The sequence below is a fragment of the Copadichromis virginalis genome, linkage group LG15 (genome assembly GCF_057382275.1).
Source record: "Copadichromis virginalis isolate Kocher_CV1m ecotype Utaka linkage group LG15, C_Virginalis_male_GT1.1, whole genome shotgun sequence".
Lineage (NCBI taxonomy): Eukaryota > Metazoa > Chordata > Actinopteri > Cichliformes > Cichlidae > Copadichromis > Copadichromis virginalis.
In genome coordinates, this window is record NC_140632.1 from 10,661,416 (window position 1) to 10,687,655 (window position 26,240).

General features: G+C 38.8%; 1 protein-coding gene across 1 annotated transcript; it reads right to left on the bottom strand.

Moving 5' to 3' along the window:
• Nucleotides 1–3,351: 3,351 nt before the first annotated feature.
• Nucleotides 3,352–7,208, bottom strand: fam110c (family with sequence similarity 110 member C). Its single transcript, XM_085431863.1, has one exon. The coding sequence runs from the start codon at nucleotides 7,039–7,041 to the stop codon at nucleotides 5,992–5,994; it is 1,050 nt and encodes a 349-aa protein (XP_085287989.1). The 5' UTR covers nucleotides 7,042–7,208; the 3' UTR covers nucleotides 3,352–5,991.
• Between the last annotated feature and the right edge of the window lie 19,032 nt (nucleotides 7,209–26,240).

The following is a 26,240-nucleotide window of genomic DNA, read 5'->3' on the forward strand; positions in this document are numbered from 1 at the left end:
GTAGCAGTGCTAGTGGCAGGAGTGAAAGCACCCACCCATTCACCCAGCTCTACCCTCTCCTTGAAAAAAATCAATGAATATTCACAATATTCATTGTGAATATTAACCATAAGGGTTAAAAGGCAGTAAAGTACAATGTGAAAGTGAGCTGATGTCATCAAATATTCTACTGTCTCACTGTGAGCTGGATGTTCCATGCTCAGAAGTCCTGACTTCTGAGTGTACTTGCAAAGTAGGAACTAGAAGCATGCAAGTTCAAACTCTGTGTACTTGTATTGAGCAGTGTTCACTGAAAGAACTGACTTCAGACCAAAGCAATGATTTTGATTAAATCAGTGTTAGACATAGTTCTTGATTTTGATCAGTGAGATTTACATGGAAAATAAATTCATAGACAGCAGCACAGGAACTATGAAATAATTAATTAATTAAATATTGGAATAATTAAATATGTCTTAAAATGAAATCAATTATCATTTTATTTAATTTATGATAAAGCAATAACAATGAGTGACATGAGAGTACTGACTAAGAATTTTATATTACTAGTAAAACAGGTACTGACAATTTGGTCTTGTTGTTGGATACTGCGTCCCATAAGCTGGATACAATAAGCTCAAACATTATCCAGAATCTATATATACCCACTCATATCTGCTGGCATTGTTGCTACTTATATACATCCTCTTTATTACATTTACCTGTTAATCAGTCACATTGGAAAAACTGGTCTGAGTATTTCAGAAACTGCTGATCTACTGGAATTTTCTCACAGAAATATCTCTAGGGTTTACAAAGATTGGTTTGAAAAGAAAAACTATCTAGTGAGAGTTTCCTGGGTGTAAATACTTTATTTATATTAGAGGTCAGAGGAAGAACTTGTCTTAAATGTTGGTATGACATGAACTGAAGGCTTACTGTGGAGCTTGATTAGCTCAAGACTATGAGATTATTAATCTCAGGGTTGTGGGTTAGACCCAATGTGTTGAACCCCACACATTTGTTTGCCCAAACAAATCTCTTCTGATTGTTGCTTTCCCTTAGTAGAGGTTTCTTAGCACCTATTTGACCATAAAGGCCTGATTTGCACAGTCTCCTTTGAACAGCTGATGTAGGGATGTGTGTGCTACTGGAACTCTGTATGGCATTTATCTGAGCTCTGATCTGAGCCAATTGAGTCTAACAACAGATTAAATGCCGTGTTGAGGCTGTCATTTTTGTATTTCTGTAAGGCAAAATAAATCGATTTGTTGAATAATTATTAACTCATGAAGTAACAGAGACCTAATGTTCAACAATCCACATTTCACTGTTTTAGTCTTTGGTGCTGTTGATGATACTGTATTGTTCTTTCTTTGTGTTTTTTTATGTTTCAGTTGTTTTTTGCCGGTTTTTAGTTTGTTTGTTTTTTTGTCTGCTTGGGAGCTGACACAGACCTTGAGGGGATGGGGTTTTGGGGGGATAATGGGAGGAGAGAAGCTGCAGAGAGGCGTGTAAGACTGCAACTCTGTTTCCTGGTCCCAACTCTGGATCGTCACGTTTTGGGGGGCTTAATATATTTGGCCAGATTCTTAGAAATGAGAGCTTCTCCATCCAAAGTGGAATGGATGGCGTCTCTCTTAACAAGCCCAGGTTTCCTTCAGAAAGTTTCTTAATTATCTTTAAAGCCCACATTGTTTATGTATCTACAATGTAGAAAGTAGCAAAAATAAAAACAAAACATTGAATGAGAAGGTGTGTCCAAACTTTAGACTGGTAGTGTCAGTGATGTTCCATCAGGACAAGCAAAGCAAGTAGCGTGCCTTGTCAAATCTAAAAATAAACGTGAATTATAACATAGCAAAGTGAAGTGATCCCTCATCATAAAGCTCCTCCTGTCAGTTAATCTGTCCTTTACATTACTGCTATTTTGTGACTGCAGTTGGCTATTGTCGCTGAAAGCTGTGCTTATTTTATCTCACAGAAAAATGTAGCTGTTTCCATCTCTGAAGGCGTGTCTGTCTCCTATTAACAATAACTGGAGCTAGGAGGCCAGCAGTTTGTTTCAGGTGATTTGTGCATGTCCTTTTTGGATAAACCACTGGTCTTTCATGGTAAGCTGAGGGGAGCTTTCATTGCTCTGAGATCAGTAATATGCTTCGTATGGAAACACAACTAGTTGTCTTACTGGCCACCTTGGAGAACATTTGTGATGTAGAAAAGATGGGCAACGAACAAATGATTTTTTTTTCATAGATATGCGGTCCTCACAGGACAGCCACGACAAATGTGTGATTTATAGAATTTGATGCTGAAAATTAAACAGAAATACAGTGTTTAAAATGTGATCAACCTTAAACATATGGAGCAGTGATAAAAAATAATATTTAACACTGATTAGTGACATTTTTCTGCAGAATAGTTTTAGTTTTGATACTTTATACACAATTTTTCAATAATACAGTTTTATGTAAAGTAAGGTTTTTTATTGCTTTTTGGTTTGAAAAGTTCCTCCACCACTTGTCATTGTCAGTTAACAATACAAAAAAGTGGGGGGAATATGGTAGATATTTATTTAACTAAGTTATTAGAAATATTTTACATCTCTTCAGCCAGGAAGGAGTGTAGAAACGTGAAGATGTGCAGATGGACAGCACAAATGGCATGTTTTAATCTGATCCAGTTTATCTTGTTAAATTGGTGTTTTTGAAGAAGGTGTGTTTGTTTGTGTGTGTAGTGGGTGTGAGGGGTGACGATTGTCTCTGCTTGCCTTTCTGTAAAAGTCACGGCATGCCACTGATGAATGTGTGTTTGTATATAAAGCAGTTGGAGGGCTCAAGTACAGTGGAAAAACAGAATATAAGAAACAGTTAATAGACACCTAGAGTACCTTTGGCATGTGGTGGAGGAGGAGATTCTCATAATTGATCTTCAGCTGAAAAATCAGCAGCAATGTAATGTAATGATATGATAATAATAATGATATCACATCACCAAGAAGAATTAAGGCAGCCCTGAAGGTAACCCAGTGTTAGCAATGTGTAACTGATGAAATGGCAGTGTATAGGTAATTGATAATTCTCATAACCAACAGAACAACTAATAAAAGAGTAAGTAGTTTAACATCAATCCATCCGTCCATCCATTCCCTTCCGCTTATCATGGTCGCAGGGGAGTAATTCAAAGACAATATATTCACCCTGGGTTAAAACTTTTAAACTTTAGCAAACATTTCCATTCCACCCACTGTGAGTATACTCATGCAACATTTCAAATTCAAATTCAAATTCAAATTTTATTTGTCACGTACACAGTCATACACAGTACGATATGTAGTGAAATGCTTGGACAACTGCTCGTGACCTAAAGAAAACAAAAAAGGAAAGGCTATGAATAAGATAGGAAATAAATATGAAAAATTAAAAAGGGTAAATTTAACTAGGAAGGAATAAAATATAAATTAAGGTTAAAAATGAAATAACTGTACAACACAAATTAGAATGAAGGGTAAATTTAACTGGGAAGAATAAGATAAAATATATAAATTAAAGTTGAAAATAAAATAACTGTACAACAAAATACACAATACACAATATAGAACTATATAAGAATGTATGAAGAAATCTAAATATAAATAAATATATACACAATAACAGCAGCTGTACAAGTATTAACTGGAAATGAAGAATATAGTGACCAGTGTTGTGCAAAAACAATGTCCAGAAAGTCCAGTGTGTGTGTGTGTAAGAACCATATGTGTGGGTCAGTACTGTGTGGTGGTGTGATTGAGAGACCGTATCGCCTGCGGGAAGAAGCTCCTCCTCAGTCTCTCTGTGTTTTACTTGTAAAAACAGTTTTATTTGTGTTTTATGTTTTCAGTAGCAGTAAAACTGGGCAAAAGGTGGTAAAGATATACAAATGATCTAGGAGTACAAAAATTTTAAGTTTTACATATAAAAAACAAAATTAAATGCAAACTTGTAGCAATAGTGAGTTCACATTCACAATCAATAATCACATATTGATGACTATCATTATCAACAGGTAACCTCTACTTTTGGCAACCAACAAGTGGAGGCTTGTACTAAACAGTCAGTCAGGCATTTGGAGAAGTGAAAGGTGTGTCTGCACCAGCTAACTACTTTGTGCCCACTCACATGAACTTATAACGTATATTGTTTGTTTCTTTCTCTGTAAGAAGACAATGAGTGAAACTGAATAGGTGGCAATACGTTTAACATACTGCGTCAAGCACAGTCTTTCCATTGCTTTCCCCCAGCTCATGTTCAGCCACTGAGCTTCAAAGAATAAAAAAAAAACTTGGCTAAAAGACAAAAAGAGAGAGAAAGCAATGAAGAGACAAAGCAGACGGAGCTTGGGAGAGAGATACAACAACAACGGGTCACTGGACATAAGCCGATCAGATTATTAAGCACATTCCCCTAACAGATCTAAGGGAAAGTTTGCGAGGAAAATAACCACTTTCTCAAATGTTTTTTCATACATCTGTTAAATATAAGCAGATCTTCCATACGTAAATTTTTTTGTATCAGTTGCTGTGGTTTGCATTTGAGTGTCTGTGGGGTGGCAGATATTACACTTGTTGTGGTGACCTAAATTTATTTACACACATACATGCAAATTTTTTTTTGTATGTGGACAAGGGAACAAATCCTCATGATCTAAATCATTCAAATTTATATATTAAAGCTATCTTTTAACATTAGGATAAGTTATGGTCAGAGTTTGGCAGGCAGTAGTTATGGGTAAACTCAGAGTAAGTCTCCAGGTTGTGTGTGGGTGTGTGTGTCTTCATGTGTGTTGGTGTGATGGAATGTATACCTTTCACCCCGAGAGAAATGGGAGTGCACATTATTGGATTATAAACTTAAAAGGCAGGTTGTACAAATTCTGATTTAGGGATGCTTTCATGTTTGAGGTGGCCTAAAGGTATTCGCAGAGGAGCAGAATTTATGAGCATCAGTGTGAGACTCCTTTTAATGTTCCTGGGAAGAATCAAAAGGCCATGAGCTGTGAGCCTTTTATCTTAAAATAATAGTACCACTCTTTACAAATAGTACATTTTATAAGTGATCGTATAAAATAATTGCATGTTAATGAATAATAAATAAACACACAAATGTTTTGTAGATGAATTATGTAACATTGATGACAACTCATCAAAAAGCTACAGCTAGAATTGCTGCAGCATTGTTAGACGTTGAGTTATCATTAGCAGGAAGTATGTCATGTTGACAAATTTTGTACATTTTCAAAAGCTTTAAATTATAGTCGCATAAAAATACAGTATAGCTTTTATAAACAATGTAAGTCTATATGACTGTGGGCCATTTACTTTAAAAAGGCTCACAACCAAAATCACTGAACTTAAAAGTATTTTATTTTTATGAAAAAAGAAAATAATCCCAAACTAGTTCATACTAGTATGTTTTTGCTTCATATCACAGCACTTCACTGAATTCTTTTGAATTACTGCTTGCCTTCTTGTATGCATGTTTGACCATATTTAATACAGAAATGTTTTTTTATAGAGTCTGAATAGAACGCAAAAGTATTATATTAAATAAGCCAGTAATCCTAAAAATGTTGAAGCTGAATAATGTAAATACTTTTTGTTTTTGTATCGCTTTTATGACATTGTATTTTATCTGTTTCCAGTGTAACTGAGATCATAGATGGTCCTGTGCAAGTAAAAAAAAATTAGAAAAAAATAAGAAATCACCCAGTCATCATTTGCTCTCAGAAAAGTCATCAGTAAAGGACACACACACACACACACACACACACACACACACACACACACACACACACACACACACACACACACACACACATGCAGCATACACAATACATATCCTAAGATTTAGGTACAGTTGGAAAAGTAGGGTATCATTCAGTGTTTTCTAAGGCCAAAAACAAGAAACTACTTCCATCTTTGTCCTCAAAATATAACTTTTATGTAACATCACTTGGTAAAAAGAAAAAGTGCAATCAGTGAAGATCTCGTAACTTTTTTCCAGTGTCACTAGCATTTTTACAGCTGTACAGCCACTTGATAATCCGTGCGTTGCGCTCAATAACTGAGGTCTCTTGACGTATCTTCTCGTGCAGCTTTTCCTCCATGAGCGCATCGCTGTCACTACTGTTCCTGGAAAAGCCATCATCTGACGTGGAAACACTGACACTCCGAACCATTATTGCAATTTCATCTGAGCGAGCCGAGAAGTTGTCCTTCCCCAAAGACTCAATGACCTCACCGTCCAGCCCGCAGTACTTGAAAAAAACATCAAAGTCTGCAAAGTTTTTGGAATACCTGGAGCTGATATCAGAGTGAGAACGACTGACTCCTTTGCCAGACCTCCTTTCAACCTCAGGAACTGTCAGGAGACCACTAGATGCATTTACAACTCCAGCCTTAGGTTTTGTACCAGAGTCACTGTTCTTGATTCTGCACTCTTCTGTCACTCCATTGCTCTCCGGTTTAGAGATAACTACATGTGGATTCCATTCCTTTGCTGTTTCCTTAGGCGTGGTGATTTTTCCCCCGTTGCCCTGAGACTCACATTCCTTATCTGTCCCCTCGGATAATGGGGCATTTTTATTCACAGGGTTGAGCAACAACTTACGGGTTATATGGTGTTTCCGTTCATTTGCTGGCCCTCTCAATAACTCACATTTCTGTCTGTAAATTAAAAGAGAGTCTGGTCGTTTTTTGGCGCTGGAGCGATGTGCCTGCACTGGTGAAGAGATTTGCACAGTGAGTGTATTCCCTGTAAAGTGACTCCCTGTAGGAAGATTCCCATCCTGGTGTGAGCTTCGGTTAGAGGACCCAGTGCTACTCACAGAGGCCGATCCAAGGCTAATCACTGGCTCCTGAGTTGAGTTAACCACCTGTTGGCTTTTGACGTATTTTGGTTTACTTGCGGCGAGCCTCTCCACGGCACTCATGCGTCCTTTTGTCTCACTCTCTAAATCCATTTGTTTACGAAGGTATTCAGGACCTTTCCCCAGGATTTTTGTGGTATCATTAGTTGTCTCCATTGTGGTTTTGACGGGCACTGAAGTCTCGTTGTAGATTTTCAGTGTACAGTTTCCCCAGAGCTACAGGTAAAGGATTCCATTCAAGCCCGATCTTTGCCTGAGCACGTATTGTGACGGGGGACCTTACCTTGCCTGTTTAAACACACACCACATTACCCCACCCATCCTGCGCAAGGGTAGTTTTAGCCAGACACAAGCCTGTTCAAAGTACACCTGATACCATCGCAAGTGAGAACGATGAAAGGTGACACTTCTGCAGAGTGTGTTTCCCAGTCCTTCAGGTGAAAATGTGGATCTTTAGCCTTGTTGCACAAGACAGGATGTTTCATACTGTCAACATTCAGGAAAACTGGCTTCTGAATCATTAACAGTTTATAGTTTTTAATGACTTTAAATCTGAGTCATCATATGGGCTTGGTGCTCATTATAGTGAAAAAGTTGTGCAATAAGTGTTTACCCTCAACTAGTCATCCTTAAATTCTGGAGAATGTGTATGAAATATAACAGTTGGATTGTTGGAGGTAGGTATGAAACAGTGATGCTTTTTTAAAGCATGGTGGCACTAATCCATAAACATAAAAAAATAGTTTGTTGAATGTAAGTTTCAATTTAGAACTTTTTATACTTCGGGGGAAAAAAACTCCATTTCTCCACTGTGTTCAGTGTGGTGACTGTGACTGTGCAATTTGACGAGTGTTGACAAAAAAGAAATTGTGAACAAACTGGTTTCTTTCCTCAGGCTTGAAAAGTGTCTGTTTGCATACGAAGAAATGAACTTTAACACAAAATTCAGGTCTATTTGAAACAGAAGTTGATGTTCTTGCTCTCTCTGCAAGTTTGAGGGCTGTGGTGAAACCAGATGCTGTCTACATATCTGAGAAGATGACCTTGCGTGGGAGATCACCTAAATATAAATGAGGTATTTGAATGACTGATTGATTCCCAAAGTTGATAAAATTATAAACATCCTGTCTCAGAGTGGTGATAAAAACTAGTTCGTGCATTTATTACTTGTAGATTGGACTATTTTGATTCTTTATTATGTGACGGTTCTAAAAATTCCCCATAAAGCCTTAAGTTGAACTAAAACACGGCAGTGAAAGTACTGCCTGGGACAAGAAAGAGAGATCATGTTTCTAACATATTATCTTCTCTTCACTGGCTACCTGCTAGACCCAGAATTTACTTTCCAATTCTTCTCCTCACATACAAGGTCTTGAATAATCAGGCCTCATCATATGTCAGAGACCTCATAGTACCATATTATCCAAACAGTGCACCTCACTCTCAGACTGCTGGTTCCCAGTAGTAAGTATAATGGGAGGGAGAGATTTCAGCTGTCAGACCCCTGTGGAACCAGCTTCCAGACAGACGACCTGTCTCCATTGAGGATTTGACTTTAAACTTTACTTCCAGATAAAGCTTATAGTGTGAGCTAGATCAGGTGATCCTCTGCAATAGGCTCAGGTTGCTGGGGGACTTCCCATGATGCACTGGACTTCTCCACTAACCTCTCTTTACTTACCAGGTGTTTATATACAACTACTATATTCAATTTTGCCTTCTCTCCCATCATTTGTGTCTTGTCTTGCTTTATGGTCTTCTTTATCTATTCTTGAAGAAGGTACAATTAGCAGAAAAAATTATAGATTTTTGGGTGTATATTGGTCTTCATGCAGTTTGTTTTTTTATGTTCCCATTCACTTCTCTCCTGTTGTTCCAAACCCACCATTCCCACCTGCCCTGCTTTCCTTTCAGCTTCTTTGCTCACCTGCATCCACTTCACCAACTGGTCCCCTTAGTCATTACGGCACACGTTCACGGCTGATTTCCACCCCCCTCGGTTGTCTTCCTGTATTAGTCTGTTTTTTCTCTGCCTGCTTTTGAACCCTGCCTGAATCTTTGCCTTCTTTGAAGGTAATGTTTTGATATTGGTTCAAGTAAACTTTGATCTTATTTTTACACACCTGCTTTATGTCATGATTTTGGGTTTCTGACACTATATATCTCTGTGTTATGTGCCAGAACTTTTCATCCATGCATTAATGTAGCCAAAAATAAATCACGGAATGTCCACTGAAACATAAGTATTTAAGCAATCATCGAGGCCAGTGTAAAATAGCCAAAATAAAATACATATACATAACAAAGTCATTTAAAAATCAGATTTTTCATTTATGGTGAATCTACACAGCAATTTTGGAAACAGACCTCTTTGCAGGAGTGGAGAAATCAGCAAACCTCTGCTCAGCACTGCAGATTCACACACTTTCCACCAAGTGTTATTAGTCAGTGTATGAGTAAGTGACTGTGTTTGGCAACTTACTGACAGGCTTACAGGCAGCAAAATAAGTGGCACCTAGAGGCAATGGTGCTACTGAAACAAAATGTTCTGAACCATAGTTTGAAGAATAATTGATCAAGTGCCAACCATAGAGCGCTTCTCATTCACTTTTTTATTTTAAAATATGCTGGGGCCATGTCTTGCAAAGGACATGAGAAGATTGTGGCTCAGGGGGTTGGGAAGCGTATCTGTAACCGGAAGGTCGCCGGTTCGATCCCTGGGCTCTCTGTCCTGGTCGTTGTGTCCTTGGGCAAGACACTTTACCCTACTTGCCTACTGGTGCTGGCCAGAGGGGCCGATGGCGCGAAATGGCAGCCTCGCTTCTGTCAGTCTGCCCCAGGGCAGCTGTGGCTACAACCGTAGCTTGCCTCCACCAGTGTATGAATGCGAGAGTGAATGAATAGTGACATTGTAAAGCGCTTTGGGTGCCTTGAAAAGCGCTATATAAATCCAATCCATCCATTCGCTTCCGCTTATCCTTTTCAGGGTCGCGGGGGACGCTGGAGCCTATCCCAGCCGTCATAGGGCGAAAGGCAGGTTACACCTTGAACAGGTCGCCAGTCTGTCGCAGGGCCAACACACAGGGACAAACAACCATTTGCACTCACATTCATTCGCACATTCACACCTAGTGACAATTTGGATTATCCAATTAACCTACCCCCACAAGCTGCATGTCTTTGGACGGTGGGACCTAAAATTAAACCTAAAACTGCAGAGAGAAACGAGCTTCGCATCAATCCAATCCATTATTATTATTATTATTATTATTATTGTAGACTGTATACAAAAGATGGACACAACCGCATGACATTACCTAGTGATTAGTGAAATTTTGAAATGAGTGAGTGGGTCTGACTAATGAACCGAGGGACTGTACATGCTCATAAAATAGCAGATTGTCAATCACAAAATATGGTGTCCCTAAAGCGTACACTTCTTTATAGTCCTTTTTAAACTATAATGAGTACCATGCTTTACAAAATAAACTTTGTGATGTATTTGGTTATACTGAGCCCGTAAACTCACCTCATTAAAAGTGTTTACTGCAGTCAGATATCAAGTGTACCACGTAGTGCTGTATAACAGGCAGGTTGCAGACCCAAATGCAGAACTTAGGATTGTGAAGTGGAATGAATGAATGAATATTGCTGGCTGTTTAACATGTTCAAAGACAAGCCACTGTAAAACACTAGTGAGCACACAGGCATGACGATAGGACGTGACAATGACCAAAGGGTGACACAGACAATAAATACTCATAAGATGACAAGAGGATGGGCAACAGGTAAGGACACAGCTGACAACAATCAAGGGAGACACGACAAAGGAAGCAAAATAAAAAAGGAATTTACTAAACATGGCATCACGGACAGATAAAAACTAGACAACGCATGGCAACACTGGACAAGCATGATAATTGAAACAAGGGATAGAATAAAAACAAACTTAACTGAGAGCAGAAACCAGATAGGTAAAACTAAGGTGGTCTAAACTAGAAACACTGACGTAAAGAAAACTAAGAATAACAAGAACCAAAGGCTAAACACTGAGGAATTACATTCTCCCTAACATAAGGGACTCACCCAATAAAACAAACTGAAATAAAGAAACCAGGAAACACTAAAAGTTAAAGAAAATCAAAACACTGGGTCCTAAATCCCAAACAAAGTGACTTGTAGAGTTATTTTCTCATAGATTTATATATGTCGGACATCTTTTTCCAACAAGATGCCTCCTGTTGGTCATTTGAAAGATTTGCAGGTTTGTGGCCCTTCTGCATTTACTTTACCTCTTAGACCTGGAAACTATTCCCATTCTTTATATGCAGTCTGTGTGGTAGATATACGTGCTCAGACATGAAAATCTATGCAAGCTGGTTTCTCATCTCTCATATCTGATAAAATTAAACACAACAACACTCAGCTGTCCTCTCTAAGCTTATAATAGCTGCAAGATCAAGTTTTGAACGTATACAGAAACATTGCAATTCTTATTACAAAACCTGGAATGATATCCTACTCCCTGTTTTCTCCTTCCTCATGGAAATGAAAACAGTAATTGAAGTAGAAGGTGAAGTATGCGCCTACAAACTGAACCTGAAAGATAACAGTTCTCCAGGATTATTTGTTCAAAAGGCAGAGGGCAGCACTGGAATGGATAGCATGGAAGCCATTAGCCTCAAGTCTACCACGCAGTTAGCTTAGAAGACTGTATCTGATTCATATCCTCACTTCAAGACTTTCTTTCAAGAGCAAAGACCACATGCAGCATCGCTTATTGCATCCATTAAACATCAAAAAGAGGAAGATGCTATTTTACTGCATGTTAGATTGACTAAAGGAAACCAAAGCTGTAATTCAGATAATTTAAACTGACATCTCAATGTTTGTACATAATCTTCATACCACATCTGTTTCCATGTTGACATTTACATTTCTTAGCCATGCAATTTTTAGCTTTGTTTACTTGCATTTTATACTTTCTTGACCCCCGTTTCAAATGAATGTCAACTTCAGAGGTATCCAAGACATGTCATTATGATTAATGACACGATTAACTGGGAGTATGAGGCTAACACACATGTTGCAGAAAGGTTTTGTTTGTATATCATTATCACAGACATGCAGGCTGTAATAAATAGTTTTTATATCAACAATGGCTCTGCCAGTTTATGAGGATACACCTCACTTGTTTCTGTTGTCTCTAAAGCAAAGAAGATGGAAAAGTTGCATATTCTATGGCACATATTCAGTTAGGTGGTGAAGACAAAAAATATAATATTGTGGTTTTGAGCCACTCCTCCTTTCTTCATATTTTGCTTCCAAGGAGCCGTAGATTTCTCATTTTTAAAGCAGTCTCATGCAATAGTTCTCCAGGCTTTCTGAAGGTTTTTCAAAGTTTTTCTTTGGACATTGGCTGCTTTTTCACTCATTTCCAGTCTAGTCCTTTTCATTTAATTATTATTTGTATTTTTTGATGAAGCCACTTAACTTATGAATCATTCAAACAAAAAAGGCACCTAACTCAAAGGATGAACTAATGCTGTGTCTACACATAACGGATAACAATAAACCAGTTGCATCTTTAGGTACCCATTGCAACGTATAACAACACATGATTTAGTCCCATCTTATTCTTTAGTCGAACAAAAAACAAACATAAAATTACATTTTGGCACCAACAAATGATTCCCAAAGAGCTGTTACCTGAAAACATGGCATGTCTTGGCATGGTGAGCATCCATCCATCCATCCATTCGCTTCCGCTTATCCTTTTCAGGGTCGTGGGGGGGCGCTGGAGCCTATCCCATATCCCAGCTGTCATAGGGCGAGAGGCGGGGTACACCCTGGACAGGTCGCCAGTCAGTCGCAGGGCCAACACACAGGGACAGACAACCATTCGCACTCACATTCATTCGCACATTCACACCTAGTGACAATTTGGATTATCCAATTAACCTATCCCCACAAGCTGCATGTCTTTGGACGGTGGGAGGAAGCCGGAGTACCCGGAGGGAACCCACGCAAACACGGGGAGAACATGCAAACTCCACACAGAAAGGCCCCGGCCTGATGTTGGAATTGAACTCAGGACCTTCTTGCTGTACGGCAACAGTGCTAACCACCGTGCCGCCGGCATGGTGAGCAGTGCATCCTTAAATAACTAAAGAAACTAGACTGGTGGGTAACAAAAATGGCAAATTACTCAACAGCTCTACTGAAAATCTGTGGCAACAGGTCTTATGGACTGATGAATACAAATTTCAAAGGAATTCAGGAGAAACACCCAACAATGAATGCCTATGCCAATCAGAAAACAATCAGGGGCTCTGTTATGGGGATCTTGTCAAAAATTGATGGAATTAAAGTACCATCAGGTTTTAATCCATCACGCAATACCCATCTGGAAAGCATCTGATTGGTAACAACTTGCCCTGGCCCTCACTGTAATTGAAGCAGTGTGCGATCATCTTGACAGAGAACATAACAAATGGCAGCTAACATCCAAAGAAGGGCTCTGAGTGTCCTCCAAGAATCCTGGAGAACTACTCCTGAAGACTACTTAAAGAAATGACAAGAAAGCTTGCATAACAGAGTTCAGGTTGTGTTGAAGAATAAAGGTAGTCACACCAAATATTGACTTTCAAGGTCATTAAAATGTTACAAACTCTGTTTCTGTATGCTCTGTATGCTTGATATCCATTTATCCATTTTCCAATAAATTACAACACTTATTTCAGGTTTTTGTGCAAAATATAAAGAAATGGTGCTGCTTGAGACTTTTGCACATCACCTCCACACAAAGCTAATTCATCCTCAGTCAGCCCCCCTGGGGGCACCCTCGATGGTTAGGGTTTAAAGTCTTTGTTGTAAGTCGTTTCCCACCTCTTTTTTCCTCCCTCTCATTTCGTGCCATTTCTCCAATAAACACAAAAAAGGAGGAAAATAGAAAAATGCTTAAAAACTAGCCCTCTTTTGAAGGTTCGGCCAAAGTGACTATCGGCCAAAATGAATTACAAAGACAGATGTTCGTCAGCACATCTGTCCTTTGGCTCAGGGTTGCAAGTGGATGACTTCAAACATACCTGTGTCACATCTTTTGATATAAGGATTAGCGCTAAAACTAATTGCAGGCAACAGTGTTTATGATCATTTAACATATCGTCTGAGTGATTGCTGAAATCTGTTTCTCATTCGAAAAACTGAGGGTGGGATGAAAGGAAGCAAAGTAAACATGAGGACTGACACCATTAGTCACTTCTCCCCCGAGTCCTCTCACATTTATTTAATTCTAAACTTATGCCGCTTGTTGAAAAACCCCCCCACACATTTTGCGTTTTAATGTGACACTGTATTGTCTGCTAAATGTGTTTTTATTAAGCCATTCACAATTACCATCCATCCTGAGACGTGAATGAAACTTGTTGACTCAATTAAAAACGACTCGCAAATTGTCAAATATTATTGCCGCAGCCATCTTTTGCTTGCAGTTCTTGTCAGAGGGTTATGTAAAGTAACTGATAATTGCTAATTATGCATACAGCGCTAATTGTCATCAATATAAGGTCACCTCCCTCTCAATTATTCAGTGTCTGTTAATCAAAGGCTCATCTTACAATTCTTCAGAAAACAACCGTTCAGGGGATTAATGATGCAATGTTTTTTTCCTCATTAAATGATTTCCCCCCCCCCTTTTACCTAATATTTTTTCTTTGGGCTAAGATGAATAACAGACTCGCTTTATGTCTAACAAGGGGTGGAAAATACACTCTCTGGACACATTATTATTAGTTAAACCTGTTCAGCTACTTGTTAGCGGAATATCCAATAAGCTGTTTACATGGCAAGAACCTAATGTATTTAGGCTCGTAGACTAGGTCACGATGACCTTCTAAAGTTCAAACTGAGCACCAGAGAGAGCGAGAAAAGCGACTAAAGTGAGTTTGAATGTGGCATGGCTGTTGGTATCAGAGTATTTCAGAAACTGCTAATCTACTGGGATTTTCATGCACAAACATTTTTAGTGTTTACAGTGAAATAAAGAAAATTATTGAGTTTTTTTGTGTAAAAATGCCTTGCTCGTCAAGCTGCTTTGAACTGATAGATTTAAACTCAAATAACCAATGTATGCAGAACAGTATCTCTGAATGCACAACAAAATACTGTGCAATAGATATTTTGGCTGCTACACTGGTTATTCTTACATGTTGTATTTATAGATGCATGTATATATGTTATATTTATGCTTATATATTGATATTCATTTTTCCCCTTTATTTTTTATTTTAATTTTTTATTACTAGGCAAATTTTTGTCTGTGTTTTGCTACTGGAACCTGAATTTCCTGGACCTACCCGATGGATTACAATTTTTCTCCATTGGTTAGGCTCATTTCTTGAAACAGAAATTACATTCTCAAAATAACATGGGCAAACCTCCAAACCTCTTGGCAAATGTTCACAACAGAATGGCATTTCTCATTCATTTTATCAAATGGTAAATGCCTTAGTACATGTCTCAATTGTCTCAGTGCATCTTTGCAAATGATTAAGTACAAGTAGCCTACAGTTATGCAGTTAGCCCACATTTAGCACATTTTCCAAATGAATAGATCTTGTAGATCTAAACTGATTAGTTGATTCTCAGTCGAATGATCATTCCCTCCAAAACATGTCAGCATGATTTCATTGTATAAGTACTCGCATGCACAACTGTCTGTTCAATTGTCAAAATTGGTCAAGAACATAATACCATGAATACCATATATGAATTTCTTTGAATATTTGATAAATTGATGACAGTCATTGACAGTCAGGTGAAACTAGACTAAGAGGGAGTGTCACACACAGGTGTGTTCCATGATTGTGTGCTGCCAAACACAGATATATAGAGCTTGATCAGGACCAGTCCGATCTCTGAACATGGATAGACAAGGCCAAGCAAACGGACAAGGGGAAGTTCTTCCTCGAGGAGGAGGAGAAGGAGAAGAAGAAGAAGAAGAAGAAGAAGAAGAAGAAGAAGAAGAAGAAGGAGGAGACGACGGAGGAGGAGGAGGAGAAGAAGAAGAAGAAGAAGTGAGAATGCGTGGTGGAGGAATAGGGGGAAGAGGCCGAGGTGCGCGAAGACACTGTGCTGTCCCGAATGAAATTCAGGCCACAATTATAGACCATCTCATAAACCATTGCCTCACAATGGCAGAGGCAGGTCGTCGAGTGCAGCCTAATATGTCTCACTCTTCAGTCTCCTCCATCATCCAAACCTTTCGCAGGGAAAACAGGTATGGACTCCATGTAATCTATGATGGAATTATATGTTGTATAGGACAGGGCACTGTGCGTGAGGCAAAAAATGTATAACTTACTGTAGAGATTTTGTGTGCATCTGCCTACAGTTGTAGGTCTATACTAGCAGGTGGAGAGGACTAGTGGAATGTTTTGATACTAAATATGACAAGAAATGTATTGAACATATTACTGTAAACTATGGAATTACATAATTAGAAAATTAAGTTTAGAGTAGTATTCCAGTCACTGTGCAATGTTGCATTAGGATTGTGGTGAAGTTACTGTGAGTAAAACAATAATACAATTACACTGGTAACTTACTGTATTCTGTTCTTTTTGTAGGATTGGACGACAACCTCATGTGGGTGGCAGAGGAAAACTGCTCAATGAACAACAGGAAAGAGAGATTTGTAACATGGTGATGGCATACCTGCTTGATACCATATAGGACAGGGCTGTGGCTCCCCACACTCTCTAGCAGATCATTACATGGAGAAACCTTTGGAATGCAAGCATGCTGATCCACACAGGTATGCACACAGGTGTACACATGGGTATTCACAGATGCGGACTACAGCTTTCTTGGCTGCTGCCTCAAAGCACACTGTGCGCTGTCTATCTTGCGTGCTACACAATATCGTTTATTATTTAGTAACTATTGATATCTATGACTAGCTAGTTTATTGTGATGGTGCTTTTTTTTTATTATTATGTTGCTCTTTGTTGTTTGCTGTCTCCCCTGTTTTTTTTGTTTTTCTTTCTCTCCATACAGGTGACCCAGGAGTTTTTTTTTTTGTTTTTTTTTTCTCTCTCTTCCCCCCCTTCTCACCGTCTCTTCTCCCCTTTGGTTTTCTTTCTTCCTCTCCCCCTCTTTCTTTCATTCTTTCCCCCTGTCCTATTAAAAAAAAAAAAAAAAAAAAAAAAAAAAAGGATGACAAAGGATGAACTGAAGCTCCGCCATCACGTGATGTCACATGCTGCTGTTTCTGATGTCACTTCCAAAAAGAAACAAAAAACAAAAAACAAAAAAAAAAAAACATGGTGATGGCAAATAATGCCATCACATTGAGACAGATCCGTGATGCCATCCTTCAGGACAATCATATATTCCAGAATATAAACACAATAAGCATCTCCACAATAGACCGGGTTTTGAAGAAGCATCAGATGACAATGAAACAAATCTACAGGGTACCGTTTGAGAGGAACTCTGACAGAGTGAAGGAGCTGCGCTACCAGTATGTAAATGTAAGTCAGTTACTGGTTGTCTCTTATTATAACCTTACCTGTAATCACAATAAGCAGTAGTTCTCTTATTTGGTTTCAATACCTCCATTATTCCCACTCCCCTTTCTATCAAATACCCCTGCAGTACTTCCTCATAGGCCTATCACTAGTTTAGAACCACTGGAGTAGTGGCCTGTAGTATATTGAACCTGTGGGGGAGAACAGGTAATTGTCTAACTGTAGTATATGACTCTTCTGTATGACTGATTTCATGTTCTTTACTCTATTTTAGAGAATAATGTCATTGGAAGGACATGAGACCCCTCACATCCTGGTGTTCGTGGATGAAGCTGGCTTCAACCTGGCCAAGGGCCGAAGACGTGGCCATAATATTATTGGCCACCGGGCCACAGTGGATGTCCCAGGTCAGCGAGGGGGCAATATAACTATGTGTGCTGCCATTTCTGAAAATGGTGTGGCCACTCACATCCCCAGTCTTGACCCATACAACACACACAAGCTCCTCATCTTCTTGGATCGCCTTTATACCGATTTTATCCCTGAAAATGAGAGAGGTCTCATAGGGCCTCACCTACCTATTTATGTAATTGTGTGGGACAATGTCAATTTCCACCATAGCCCACTCATTAGGGGCTGGTTTGCAACGCATCCAAGGATGGTCATGGGGTTCCTGCCACCTTACTCTCCTTTCCTCAATCCGATAGAGGAGTTTTTCTCTGCTTGGAGGTGGAGAGTGTATGAGCATCATGCTCAGGATCAGCCGTCCCTGCTCCATGCTATGGACGCAGCGTGTGACGACATTACAGGAGATCAATGCAGGGGATGGTTGCGGCATGCACGCCGTTTCTTCCCTCGTTGCATTGCAAGAGAACTTGGCATGAGAACTTTCTTTCCGTGTGAATAAAAAAATGGTTATAATTTCCTTGGTAGTGTGAGTGCAATCTGTGATATCAAACCTTGGAGGCTGCTCTTTTCTGTTGTATATTGTTGGTCCTCTGCCATAGTGACAAAACATCTAAATATTTTGTATGACAGTACTCACACAATGCCAAAGGGACGATGCATTTTGGGGGCACTGACTATTCAGATTAAAAAGAAATGTAGTTTTGACACATGAGTGAACTGTTTTAGGAGAGATATGAGCTTTTGCAGGTGGACCATGTTGTTGTGATCAACCATCTTGGTTTATTTTGACAAAAGCACCAAGAATGATGAGAATGTCCGATCTGTGCCGAGAAATGAGCCAAAGCTATTGAGAAGGATCTTTGCCATTTTGGAGACACTGACTGTTTAAATGCGAAAGGGATTTAGATTGACGCCTGAGTGAACAGTTTTGGAAGAGATATGAGCTTTTGCAGGTGAGCTATAGTGTTGTGCTAAACTGTAAGAGTGTTTTGCCAAATGATCTTAGAGTTTTGAGAATGTAATTTCTGTTTCAAGAAATGAGCCAAACCAATGGAGAAAAACTGTAGTAAAGTTGAAAATGATGCTGTTATACTAACAAAAGATGAGATGAAATAAAAGGCTTGTAGACAGTGGGCAAACTGGCCCTCACAGTGTCTGAATTGGGAAAAGGAATTTAATTTCTGGGAAAAATCATTTCCTTTTGGTTTGTATTATGCACATAACAGCAGCTTTTTTAAAATTTCTAGAATCATCTGACACGAACATGTAATTTACACAAAGGATGGATGGGCGGCTCGCTTTGTTGCACCTGTAAGAATCGGTGATGTCACAGTTTGCTGGCAAACCTTGGAGTACTCATACCTGCGTTGTGCTTTCAGACGCCGCAGCTTAGCATGAAACTGTAAAAATAAACAAATCAAAAGGCAAAAAACCCTTATGAAGACAAAACAAATGACATTTATTTGAATGTAGTCATACAGTCTGGTTTAGTCAACACTAGCTAATAATTTTCTAGTCAATTCAAGCCCCCAAACATTGTAAATCCTTCTTTTTTTTACTTTTGCACATGTGGACTTCTCTTTGAAAAAATGTCAGTGCATTTCTTTCTGCCACATTCATACTGAAGTGATTATGAGCATCAACTGTGACACGAAATTGCAGCACACAAGGGATATAAGCTCGTTACATAACTTTGAAAGTAAATAGTGCCACAGATGGTTTTTGTTTTAAAATGAAAATTAGATTTTCATAATGTCTTTATTACGAACACCAATAAAATTTAACATCTTAAATCATGTTGTTAACAAGAAATTAAACTGTAATTGGTAACATATCTCTTGGATCCTAGCTCTTTAGATCTCATAACTGCGAAATGGATTCATACAATTTCTAACATATTCAAGTTTTAATGATTGCTTTAAAGAAAAGCAATAATTACATTGCTAATACACCTCCATTCACATGTAAATATGTTATATAACACATTCTCCTGTAGCTAATGACCGAATACGCTGATAAACCTGTAATAACAATACAATGATGTGCATCCTTTAAATCCCCAGTGTGGAGCAGATGAAAAGCAATATGTTGGATGACAAGTTAAAATGTCAGAAGGCCACATTGTTTTCACTGTGAACAAATATTGAATTTCAGTGTGCACACGGATATTGCACAATGTTTTGTGTTGTTGAAAAAGCAAGAAAAAAAGTCTTCTTTCAACATAGTATATGATGTATACTATATATCATGATCCAGCAGGCCTGCCAGATGCTGCAAACCAAATCATAGTATTTCAGTCAGAATCATTTTAGTCAAGGAAAATTATTTCCATCTGCAGTCATTTATATTTGGCTGTATGGCCCTGCCCTTCTCCCTGCTCTTCAGTGTGTATACATAGAAAGGATAAGGCAGGGAGAGCAGCAACCTAAACTCCATAGGGCACAGAACAGTGCTGGCTTCAGTGACAGCTGATTAAGTCAGGCATAGCTTGAAGAGGATGAGCAGGGGTGGAGGTGGGTTGCAAAGCAGTTTGTAGAGGAAGCAGCTTGCAGCTTGGATTGGCAGGCTAAAGCAGCTTTAATAGGATATTAGATTTGCCAACTGCATGCTTAGAAGGGCATCAGCTGAGCCATCAGCTGATGTGGGCCGGAAAGAAAATCAGCTGATGCACTGGGAATGTGGGCTGAGTTTTACTTTATGGCCTGCCTAGACTAGCACTTTGAAGCAGTCACGACTGTCTGACTGTCAAAGGAAATCCTTTCTATCTGCAGCATTTTATATAAGGCAGTATAACTCCGTTTTAGGCCAAGCAGAGTGCAACTTTTTCCCCTTCAGTGTGAATACAGTGAAAGCCTGGAGCAGGAAGTATAGCCATAAACCCCCCCCCCCAAACCAACTACTCTGGGCAAACCTCCATGCCTGCTGGTGTGCACATGTAGAAAATCCAAGGTAGAGAGCGCACATGCAGCAATCGTGGGAAAGGAAAACAGACTTGTATGACGTGTAGTAAGACTAACTGAAGGTTCACAAATTTGCGGCTTTGAGGTAACACAACGAGAGAGTTTATAAACATAACTCAAGAGGTTATATCATAACATGTACATATGAGCCAGCATTGGAGAAAGCATGAATTTGCAAGGATGACAGTTCTTTGGCTGTAGGTCAGCAGAGCACTGATTATTGAAAAAACCCACGTAAAAACCCCTGGAGGCCTCGTCTGTATACTACTTAGAAGCTAATAATCCATTAAAAGAAAGGAGAGTCCCCGCTAGGATTTGGTTTCATGAATTGGAGAAAAAAAAAAAAAAAAAAAAAAACACTACAGCAGTGGGAGGAAATAAAGTGGAGGCTGGGACTACACTTTTCAGTCATCTCAGCAGGGCTCTGTTGCTATCGACAACATCGAAGAAGGGGCCAGGCCTCGCTAACGAGGAGGAAGAGTGAGAGGAAGACCGATTGGTGAATAAACCGGACTTTAGGCTTTGGAGTCTGCAATTGACATGACAGACTGGATGTTGGACAAGGCTAACGAGATGGCCGTATCTAGGTCCATGAAAGCTGGCCCCTGAGGTGGGTGTTACTTCTGTTATGGGAGTAGTGTTTCCTTTTCTTTCTGCCAGGTGAGAACTCCCAAATGGCTTCTTCTGCTTTAGCTTATTGATGCTGTAAATCATCATGGATGGGGATCAACACAATAAGGGCCAGGTTTAAGGCCAATCTGAAGTTCTGGTGAGGTTGTTGCTATAGTTTTTAGATATGCAGATAGAAGGATTACAGGAATTTAAGGATATAAGGTGAGTAAAGGCTCAATGTTTACAGTTTATTAGAGATTCTGAACAACAGTGGCTTTCTCTTGAGACATACAGCAGTTATGCAGAAGCCAGTAATCCACAAGAACGGGCTAAAACTGACCTTTTATCTGACCTGACCTTTGACCTGAATTGCTAAAACTATAAAAGTGGGAAACTGAAGATTAATTATAGATTAATTATCTCATACACTGATGAAGTGACTTTGCATGATCAGCAGGATGGACTATTATTTTAATTTTAGAAACCAAAAAAGAAGGATGACATTAAATTTTTGAGGTTTTATCATGTGCATGAATAGACCACAGTTCACTTTCACCACCATAAATTACATTAAGTGAATACCTTATCGTCTCCATCACCTTTAGACACATGCTTTTCAAACACGCTTGAACTCATACATATGCTCATTATCGGATTCTTCATGGCATGTTGAACTACTCACCTTCTCTGGAGATATCTCCTCATGAGTCCACCATAAATCTCACTACACAACAAACTTGTATTTATCTTACTGAAGTGCTTCTTTAGAACTCCATAAAAGAAATGTTTTTATTAATATGTAACTCAAATAATCTGAATAACTATAACTTTCAGCTCAGCAGTATAAATCCTTAAAACATCGTACTTTTTCTTAACTATTTTTCAAATTATCTTTATTCAAGATCTCAATCTGTTGTTATCACACTAGTGTGTTTTGAACTTAATTTTAGATACTCGTTTATTTAAATGTATTTCATAAGATTGTAAATCAAATCAGTATTTAAGAGTATTTGTATATTCTTTGTATCAGTATTTGTAAGAAAACATGAAAATGTTTTCTTACAAATCTTTTTTTCCTTTTCCCCCCTCCCTACCCTATGCATCACATAGACTGTATGTAGAAGATGCACAATGTGATGTTCCACAGGACCATTTCAAAGCCTCAGTTTTAGCAGCATGTACGCTGGCCCTGACAGAACAAATACTGCAACATGGGGGGGGAAAAAAAGCAAAAAAAAAAGCTAATAGGATAAACACTGCAAAAGCACTCAAAAAGTGTTTTGGGGAGACAATAAGGTGACGAAACAGATGCAAAAGTGACAAGATAACAGTAAACAGTTAATAGCAAACATTAATATTATATTAACAGCATTACATGCAAGTCATGCGATTAAAACTGTCTCCGTGCAAATCTTCACAAGTTTTGGTTTCTGTAGGATCTGCAGCTGCTTCGTCATGTTAGCATCTGCCCGAAAACACTACTGCTATGGTTTTTGAGATTTTTTTTGTAATTTGTTTGTGTTTTATTCAGCTTCTGTCATATTTTGTGTGATTTTGCAGTTGTTGTTTTGTTTTGTTTTTAAATTTGCTGGTGTATTCTTAACTAAGAGTGCATTTGACCTCTAAAAGGTAACCTTAATTATGGCTGTGACCATTTTGTGAGAAGAACAACAAATTTGGATGAGAGGATGGTGTACTAAATTTTCATCAGCCATTATTATTAGCAAGGCGTATCCCTAAACTGTTTGGGTAAATCACTCAGACACAGACCTGATAATTACTGTTAACTAATGTAGAAATAAAATACTCACCAAAATTAAAGCGCAGCCTTTTTACATATCAACCACAGAGCCGAACTTACTATTTGTCAGATCGCTGCTTTAAAATGCTCAAAAAGCACCAACACCTCAAAGGTGTCTGTGAGGTCTAGTTCAGGGACTCAAATTTGCTCACTTTGGTCTAGCACAGGGGTGCTCAATACGTCGATCGCGATCGACCAGTCGATCGCAAAGGTAATATTGGTAGATCGCATGGCATTAAAAAAAATAGATGCCAGCCTATCATCCATCCCGTCACTTGATTGATACAGGGAAGCCAGTCAGATGACAGCAGATTTTTTCTGACGCTTAGGTCGCTGCGCATGCGCAAACAGCGGCGCGAAGTGTAGTAAAACTGACAAGCTAGTCAGCGAGTTAACTCCAATTTTTAGCTCTCGGTTTTTTCTCTTAAACCTGGCCGTCAGCAGCTACTGTCCGGACTATGCATCCCTGGCTGATTCAATTCAGTGCAAGTCATCAGAGTAAACTCAGGTAATGACAAAAAATTTACATAGTTAATTGTGTTGTGAAATATTGGATATTGCGGTTATGCATGTATATACATTGTAGATATAAAGAATCCTCAATATATTTATAAATAAGTATATGTTTTGGATTTTTGTAGTGGGTAGATCATTTTGACTTGGTCATTTTATAAGTAGCTCACATGCGGAAAAAGTGTGAGCACCCCTGGTCTAGCACAACATTAAAATTACAGTGTGCAGTGTATAAAATCTCATAAATCTCTATAGATGTCAATATAGGGAGTGCAGAATTATTAGGCAAGTTGTATTTTTGAGGAATAGTTTTATTATTGAACAACAACCATGTTCTCAATGAACCCAAAAAACTCATTAATATCAAAGCTGAATGTTTTTGGAAGTAGTTTTTAGTTTGGTTTTAGTTTTAGCTATTTTAGGGGGATATCTGTGTGTGCAGGTGACTATTACTGTGCATAATTATTAGGCAACTTAACAAAAAACAAATATATACCCATTTCAATTATTTATTTTTACCAGTGAAACCAATATAACATCTCCACATTCACAAATATACATTTCTGACATTCAAAAACAAAACAAAAACAAATCAGCGACCAATATAGCCACCTTTCTTTGCAAGGACACTCAAAAGCCTGCCATCCATGGATTCTGTCAGTGTTTTGATCTGTTCACCATCAACATTGCGTGCAGCAGCAACCACAGCCTCCCAGACACTGTTCAGAGAGGTGTACTGTTTTCCCTCCTTGTAAATCTCACATTTGATGATGGACCACAGGTTCTCAATGGGGTTCAGATCAGGTGAACAAGGTGGCCATGTCATTAGTTTTTCTTCTTTTATACCCTTTCTTGCCAGCCACGCTGTGGAGTACTTGGACGCGTGTGATGGAGCATTGTCCTGCATGAAAATCATGTTTTTCTTGAAGGATGCAGACTTCTTCCTGTACCACTGCTTGAAGAAGGTGTCTTCCAGAAACTGGCAGTAGGACTGGGAGTTGAGCTTGACTCCATCCTCAACCCGAAAAGGCCCCACAAGCTCATCTTTGATGATACCAGCCCAAACCAGTACCCCACCTCCACTTTGCTGGCGTCTGAGTCGGACTGGAGCTCTCTGCCCTTTACCAATCCAGCCACGGGCCCATCCATCTGGCCCATCAAGACTCACTCTCATTTCATCAGTCCATAAAACCTTAGAAAAACCAGTCTTGAGATATTTCTTGGCCCAGTCTTGACGTTTCAGCTTGTGTGTCTTATTCAGTGGTGGTCGTCTTTCAGCCTTTCTTACCTTGGCCATGTCTCTGAGTATTGCACACCTTGTGCTTTTGGGCACTCCAGTGATGTTGCAGCTCTGAAATATGGTCAAACTGGTGGCAAGTGGCATCTTGGCAGCTGCACGCTTGACTTTTCTCAGTTCATGGGCAGTTATTTTGCGCCTTGGTTTTTCCACACGCTTCTTGCGACCCTGTTGACTATTTTGAATGAAACGCTTGATTGTTCGATGATCACGCTTCAGAAGCTTTGCAATTTTGAGACTGCTGCATCCCTCTGCAAGATATCTCACTATTTTTGACTTTTCTGAGCCTGTCAAGTCCTTCTTTTGACCCATTTTGGCAAAGGAAAGGACGTTGCCTAATAATTATGCACACCTGATATAGGGTGTTGATGTCATTAGACCACACCCCTTCTCATTACAGAGATGCACATCATCTAACATGCTTAATTGGTAGTAGGCTTTTGAGCCTATACAGCTTGGAGTAAGACAACATGCATGAAGAGGATGATGTGGACAAAATACTCATTTGCCTAATAATTCTGCACTCCCTGTACATTACAATCAACTGAATACTTTTCTCTTACCGCTCCCATTTCAAGTGTATAATCTAAACTATGATGGCCACCATAGGGCAAGGAAACCTTACTGTTGTTCATTTGTAGTGAGTGTAGGTTGTTAGTCCAATGTTTATCTGAGCAATTAGCATGTGTCTAGAGCTGGGCGATATGAGATTTTTTCATATCACGATATGTTTTTTTCCATTTCAGGCGATAACGATATCTATCACGATATAAGCCAAATAACTATATTTGTAAGATTTAAATGTGCCGTTGCTCACAAGTAAAATGTGAAATAATCAGCAGCTTGTTTTTATTTAAATATTTATTTCCCATAATAAGTTCAACAGGGTAGATGTACTTAAGGAACATGAGACTTTTTCAGATAAATAAAGGCAAATATTGCAAACTACACAAAAGGCAGCCGCTAAAGCGTTTAAGTTTCAAAATAGAACAAACGAAACAGACTAAATTGTCAATTCCACTTAGAAACAAAATATTAATTCTAAAAATAAATCTTAGTTTGTTTTACAGAAGAACAGACAAAACTGACTAACTTTTGTCAATATCAAATAAACTGAGAACTAAAAGGAAATTCTCAATCTCTCCTTCTTGTATAGCTGAGCTTTTCAAACAGTTTTAACAGTTACTTTAGTCTGACAAAAGCCGAATGACGAATTAGCGCTTCCATTCAGA

Coding starts and splice junctions, on each gene's coding strand:
- fam110c (XM_085431863.1), bottom strand. CDS start 7,041: ATGGAGACAACTAATGATACCACAAAAATCCTGGGGAAAGGTCCTGAA.